The 7,687-nt window shown below is 31.6% G+C and overlaps 1 protein-coding gene across 1 annotated transcript; it reads left to right on the top strand.

Annotated features, from left to right (window-relative positions):
- The first annotated feature begins 3,538 nt into the window (after positions 1-3,538).
- Positions 3,539-5,513, top strand: LOC115701442 (7-deoxyloganetin glucosyltransferase). The gene is made up of 2 exons (XM_030629244.2): positions 3,539-4,262; positions 4,393-5,513. Exons 1-2 carry the CDS (start codon positions 3,704-3,706, stop codon positions 5,325-5,327), a joined length of 1,494 nt encoding a protein of 497 aa, XP_030485104.2. The 5' UTR covers positions 3,539-3,703; the 3' UTR covers positions 5,328-5,513.
- Positions 5,514-7,687: the final 2,174 nt, after the last annotated feature.

Here is a 7,687-nt window from a genome sequence, read left to right as displayed (position 1 = left end):
TGATCGAATTTTGAAAAGATTCAATATACACACTTGTTCACCTGGAAAGGCACCAATAGTAAAAGGTGATAAATTCTCAAAGGGCCAATGTCCACAAAATGACAAAGAGAGAGATGAAATGAAAGTTCCTTATGCGTCAGTTGTGGGTAGCCTGATGTACGCTCAAGTATGCACACACCCTGATATTGCTTTTGTTGTTGGCGTGTTGGGTAGATACTTGAGTGATCCTGGACTTAGACATTGGAAAGCGGCTAAGAAGGTCATGCGGTATCTTTAGGGTACCAAGGATCATATGTTGACCTATCGGCGAGCTGACACTCTTGATATAGTTAGGTTTAGTGACGCCAATTATGCAGGATGCGTGGATGATAAGAAATCCACATCACGCTACATTTTTATGATGGCTGGAGGAGCTGTTTCGTGGAAAAGTGTCAAACAGACACTCACAACATCCTCAACAATGGAGGCAGAGTATATGGCGTGTTATGAGGCTACTTGTCAGGCAATATGGCTGCGGAATTTCATTTCAGCATTGGGAGTTATGGACTCTATCTCGAGGCCGCTGAAATTGGATTGTGATAATTCCGCAGCAGTAGCTTTCTCTAGAAATGTTAGAAGTACTTCCCGTTCTAAACACATTGACATAAAGTACTATTTTGTTAAAGAGAAAGTCACTGAGTCTCTTATTTCCATTGAATACACGCCTAGCACTGGCATGTTAGCAGACCCACTAACGAAAGGCTTACCCATATGTGTATTTTTGGAGCATGTTGCTTGAATGGGATTGTTAGAAGCCTAGCTGTTGAGCTCGGTGGGAGTTTTTTCTATTATGTATTGAACATGCTAGTATCTTGCATAGAATGCTTATGACTTGTATTTTGAACATGCATAATGATATTGTAGTCACTTCTAGTTATTGTTGTCATATGTATGCATGTATGTGTTGTTTACTGAAGTGACAGGTACAAAAAGAGATGAATGGGCATAGTCTCAATTTTGTTGTACCTCATGCATGTTCGGTTTGATTATTAATGATAGTTATTGAATTAAAATATCTTCAAGGTCAATTCACATAATATATGTATCCCGTCGATATGATATTATGTATGTTTTTAATTGGTTACCTTATGTGTGGTAGACAATGTTATGGTGATTGATTATATTGTCCAAGTGGGAGAATGTTAGAATTATTTATTCGTTGACTAATATAATACCATAATCACAATTATTAATTATGTGCCTAATATTTCTCATATAACCATAATGGGATGCAAGGGCGGAGCCAGGACAGAATGTTTAGGGGGGCCAAACCATATTAAAATTTAAGTAATAAATATTTCAAATACATTTAAATTGATAATTAAGATTAAAATATTAAATGTCTCTCTTGCATATAAAATAAAGCTTAACATGATCACGCTAGTTACAAAAGTAATGATCTGTATTATTTGGTTTGAAATGAAAAAGAAAAAAAAAAAGATGATATCTAATTCTTTATAAGGCAGTTGTGTTGATCTTTTAACTTTTTAATTTTTATATTTTTGTTAATAAATTATGTTGTAGGTTGTGGTTTTGCTAACTATTTATATTATATTACTTATTAAAATCTAATAATAAATGGAAAGTAATAAATAATTTACAAATTGAAAAATGAAAACTGATCACTTTAATTGACCATTCTAAATGAGTACAATGTGTATATATAGATTTATTTTTCTTATTCTCTGACATTTTTTTTTACTGTTCGATTTTAGTTTGATTAGAGGGGCCATGTCACAAACAAATAATAAAAAAGACTCACTTATATATAAAAAAAAAAGATATGAAAAGAATATATAACATATTTTGGGTGGGGGGCCAAGGCCACTCTAGGCTTATATGTGCCTCCGCCCCTGATGGGATGGTTAACAACTATTAATTATTTAGAGGCACATGAAAGCACCCATATGACTATAATTGGTCCATTGAGTTATAGTCCACCATCTATTAATCTTTATTAACCCAATAAGCTACATGACCCATTAGGGTTAGATGGGTATGTGAGATATATATATATATATTAAGGATGGATAGTTTGTGTTAAGGTAGATGGTTAGACACTAAGTGGGTTTACTCCACAATTTTCTCTTGATTACTCTTCACTCTAGCATATTGTTAGTGTATTTTGGACTTGGATATTCAACAATGGCTCAATATGAAGGGATGAGCAATATGGGAGATATGTTTTCTTAACTATTAATGCTCTAAATAAATGCTTGCATCTTGGATAGTTTTAAGAGCATTATTGGATTAATATTTGATTGTAGTGAATGCAATGGTCTAGCTTGAATATACTTTTAACAATTTAGCTATAAATTAATAATTTTAATAATATATTAAATATAAACGGATCGTTAAAGACATTTCTTAAAGGAAATCAGTCACAACATTCTAGCTTTTATGATTTAGTTAAAAAAACATTTCTTATCATTTATCTTCTTTCTCTAAAGCTTGTATATCTCATGTTAGATGAGATGCTAACCAAGCCGCTCACGGCCTGGCTAAACAAATTTTACAGTTGGATAATGATTGTATATGGATAGAAGAGATTATTTCTACCATTTTCTCTGTTGTTGTAAATGACACTATTTGATTTATAATAACAGCTTTTTCTAAAAAAAATAAATAATAATATATTAAATATAAACGATCGTTTATTTTATGTCACATGCATTTATTTTAATCTAATCAAAATTAATTGTTATAATCAACTTGTCGTGTTGTGCAATTGCCACCCCTACAAACCAGTAGCTGATCTTGAATCCTTGATGCGCTAGTGGTCCCCTTTACAGGGCCGATTATTTCAAAGAAAAACCCATTCCTTATTATCTTAAATGAAGTAGTTGAGTAGATATTGTATAAAATATATCCAATTATGTAGTTGTTGGGATAATAATTGCATTATTAATATGACGTAAATTACTATAACTAGTAATTTTTTCACCCGAATTTTGATAAGTATTAAATTGTGTTTTCTCAAGTTTTTTGGCCGTTAAAAATTCTCCCCGAACTATTGAGATTGTTAAATTTAAGGACTTTTGTCTACTTTTAGTAAAAAATTTCTAACATGGATAAAAGTTCAAGGGACATGATTTAGTACATATCAAAATTTGAGGATCATGATTCGGTAGATATATCAAAGTCTGGGGAGCATGATTTAGTACATAAACAATCACTGAACCAGTAAAATTGAATGAAATTAGACAAAAGTCCTGAAACTTAACAATCTCAATAGTTCGGAAAAAAATTTTAACGACCAAAAAAATAAGAAGCACAATTTAGTACATGTCAAAATTGAATGAAAAAAATTACTAATTACCGAAAAATATATTTTATAGCATAATCATTGATCAAATAAAGGAGGTATACCATATATAGCACTCACTATACATACAGCTACAAAGTAAGTAACCTATATAGATCATACCATTATGAGCAAAAGACAGGGAGCAATAATGGATCCAAATTACTTGCAATTTAGTTATTGAGTCATGACGAGTTAGATTTATGACTTGGTTTGCAATATTAATGTATCACGTGCAGTATTATTTTATATATAAAAAACTATTTAGGTATGCTATATGGTTCGTCATAGCACTTTAAATATAGCTTCAAAGTATAACCTATAGGTCACAACATTTTGAGTAGAAGATTGAGAGTAATAATGGATCAAATTTCATCAGATAAAAAAGAAGGTTATAGTACTGAAAGTAAACCTCATGCTGTATGCATTCCTTACCCAAGTCAAAGCCACATCAAGGCAATGCTTAAATTTGCAAAGCTACTTCACAACAAGGGTTTCTACATAACCTTTGTCAACACTGAGTTCAACCACAATCGCTTCCTCAAGAACTCCTCCACAATTTCCTCCTCACCGAGCTTCCAGTTCGAGACGATTCCCGATGGCCTTCCGCCCTCGGATCAAGGACAGGATTCGACACAAGACATCCCTTCTCTTAGTGATTCCACTCGAAAGAACTTTTTGGGCCCATTCCTTGAGCTCCTCAAAAAACTTGCATACCAAACCAAAAGTAATAGTAGCAAGGATGATGTTCCTCCTCGTGTGAGTTGCATTATTAATGATGGAGTCATGACTTTTGCTATTAAGGCAGCTCAACAGCTTGGACTTCCTGTGGTTCAGTTTTTCACAGTTGCTGCATGCGCTGTTATGGGCATCGCCAACTACCGCCCTTTACTTGACAAAGGAATTGTACCACTAAAAGGTGAGTCTGAAATTTATATATAGTATGTGAAAATCTGAAAAATGTCTTGGTAATTCTAATATATAGTTTAATTAAGTTTGATCAATATATGGCTTCATTTTTGATGATATATATTTGTTGTGTGTGGCAGATGAGAATGAGTTAAATGATTTTCTAGACACAAGTATGGAATGGATTCCGGGAATAAAAGGTCTCCGATTTCGAGATCTACCATCATTTTGTAGGATCACTGATTCCAATGATATTATGTTTAATTGGATCATAGAGTCAATTGAGATGGCTTCAGAAGCTTCAGCTGTTGTTATTCAGACATTTGAAGCATTGGAACCACATGTTTTGGATGTTCTTTCTTCAACTACTTCACTTCCAAAAATATATCCAATTGGACCACTCCAACCTCTACTCGATCACTATCCACAACATTCTCTACACACTGTCACCTACAGTCTTTGGAAGGAAGAAACTGAGTGTATAAAATGGCTTAGTACTCAAAAGCCTAACTCAGTCATTTATGTCAATTTCGGAAGTATAACGGTTCTGAGTGAGCAACAAGTTATTGAAATTGGTTGGGGTCTCGCAAATAGCGATGTTCCTTTCCTGTGGGTGATTAGACCAGACTTGATAATTGGGGAAGGTAGGCTACCATCTGAGTTTTTGGACCAAACCAAAGAAAGAAGCCTAATCATAAGTTGGGCACCACAGGAGGATGTGTTAAATCACCCCTCCATAGGAGGATTTTTGACACATTGTGGTTGGAATTCAATACTGGAGAGCTTGACTAGTGGGGTGCCTATGATTTGTTACCCATACTTTGCTGACCAACAAACCAATTGTTGGTTTGCATGCAATGAATGGGGTGTGGCGGTGGAGATTGAAAGTGATGTAAAGAGAGATCAAGTGACAAATTTGGTTAAAGAGTTATTCGATGGAGAAAAAGGTAAGAAAATAAAGACTACGGCAATGGAATTTAAGAAATTGGTACATGAAGCCACTACTCCAAGTGGGAGCTCGTCTACAAATTTGGATGATTTGATTAATGAAGTGCTCTTGCATCAAACTGATTAAAGATTTTATATTTATAATATTATATATTTAATTAGGTGAGCACATTTTGTGGTGTTTGGTAATAAAATGTCCCTTTTCTTTTTTAATTGTTTTTTTTAGATAAAATCTTTAGTTGTTAATTTATGTAATCTCTGTATGTTTATTTGTCGGTGTTATTTTATTTAAATGTACTTATTAATTGCAACACGTGAAAATTTCATTATAATATTATATATATATATATATATTTATACTTTGAATGGGTATTAATTAGAATAACTTATATTTTTATGTTTAATTTATAATTATTTAATTAAAAAAAAAATTCATTTTTAAATCATATGGACCGCGGTTGTTCCATCGGTTGAACAAAGAATAAAAAGAATTAGCAAAACAAAATAAGAAAAAGTTGAGTTTAACTTAAATATTTATATGAACATATTTTTGATATAGTGTAAAAGATATATTTTTTTTTGATATTTTTTTAATTAAGTAGTTAAATTAAACATAAAAATTCAAATTTATCTTTTATAAATTTAATGATTTAATATTTTGAAAATTAATATTTATAGTTAAATTTGTTTAGTAACTATTAATAGATAATACCCATTAAAAATATTCCATTTATATATAGACTAGGTTATTGATACGTGCACGTATACTTTGTTATATTTTTAGTTTTTATTTTTGTTATATGTGTATTTTTAAGATTTTATAAATTAAAGGAAAATAATTAATTTTTAATTTTATGTTTTTTTTTTAATATTTACAGTTTTAAAAATTTAAAGAAAATAAATATAAAATTTAAGAATAGTAAAATTGAACATACTGCCCAATATTAAAAATAACAATAAAAAAATAATAATGTTACAAATAATATATTGATATTCATATATATTTAAATTAATTTAAAATTTGTATAAGTTTAATTAACCTAAAACAAATAATATTAAAATGTATAGGGATAATTGCAGCAAAAGTCCCCAAAAACTTAGGGTTGATGCAGATTAGTCCTCAACCTCAAAAATTGGCGGTAATAATCCTCAAGGTCGCATTTTTTGTGAGTCCGTTGGTCCCTAAGATAACTGTCCGTTTATTAATTTTTAAAATGCCACGTGTTGAAGTATTACTGGTCCAAATTATAATTTTAATAAAAAATTAAAATAATATCAAAAAATAAAAATAGTATTTTCAAATCATAAAATAACTTTTTTTTCTCTTTTTTTTTTCTTTTTTTCTTCTTCTTCACACGAAACCCCAGCCACCCATAACTTTCTTCTTCTTCTTCTCACCTTCTCACTGCCCAGAAACAATCCCCAAAACCCCACTCAAAACCAATTGATTCCCAGAACAAAAAGAAAATGAAAAACCAAGAAACATGGTGGATTGTTGCGGCCCAGAAACCACCCCCACCTCAAAAATAGCACAACGCCCACCCCGACCCTTTGCCTTCTCTCTCACCTTCGTCTTCTTCATTCTACTTACCTCCATAGTCACCATGGCCAAAAATCGATGAAAAAACAGGAGCTTTAGATGAGAGGGCGTGAACAAAGGAGATAATTCCGACGAGAGGGCTTGAACAATCAAGAGATTCGGCCAGGAGCTTGAACGGCGACCACGATTTCATTCTTTTCCTTAATCGATTCACTCAGGCAAGTCAAAACTACCGTCGAAGTCTTGTCTCCTTCGCCATCGATGATTTCTGGGTTTTTATTGATTTGGTCTGGTTGTTTTTTTTTTTTAGTTTTAGTTTCACTTTTACAGTGTTTTTGTCTACTGAGATTTTTGTGTATATTCTAAGTAGTTGTTATATTTTGGGTAGCAAATCTAAAAATGTTATTGGATTTCAAATTCAATACGTTTTGGGTAGCAGATTTGAATTTTTAAAGATCTGAAATTTGAGTCTTAGTTTTACAATATATATATATATATATATATATATATTTGTATAATCTGAGTAAATTGGTATATTTTGGTTGATTTCTGGGTTATTGGAATTTGAGTGAGATTACAAAAATTGAAGAGATTAAATGTGCAGAGAAATAGAAGAAAGAAATGGGAAATAATGGTGAAGGTGAGAACAATCAGGAAGATGAAGATGAAGGAATTGAGAAAAAATAAAATAAAAAGAAAAAAAAAAGATAAAAGGAGAAAAGAGAAGAAAAAGGAAAAAAATTAGTCTATTTTAATTTTTAATTTTTTTATTAAAATTATAATTTAGACCAGTAATACTTCAACACGTGGCATTTTTAAAATTAATAAACGAACCGTTATCTTAGGGACCAACAGACTAACAAAAAATGTGACCTTAGGGACTATTACCGCCAATTTTCGAGGTTGAGGATTAATCTGCATCAATTCTAAGTTTTTGGGGACTTTTG

This window comes from Cannabis sativa, chromosome 8 (assembly GCF_029168945.1).
Source record: "Cannabis sativa cultivar Pink pepper isolate KNU-18-1 chromosome 8, ASM2916894v1, whole genome shotgun sequence".
NCBI lineage: Eukaryota > Viridiplantae > Streptophyta > Magnoliopsida > Rosales > Cannabaceae > Cannabis > Cannabis sativa.
This window is presented reverse-complemented; position numbering and strand designations above follow the sequence as displayed.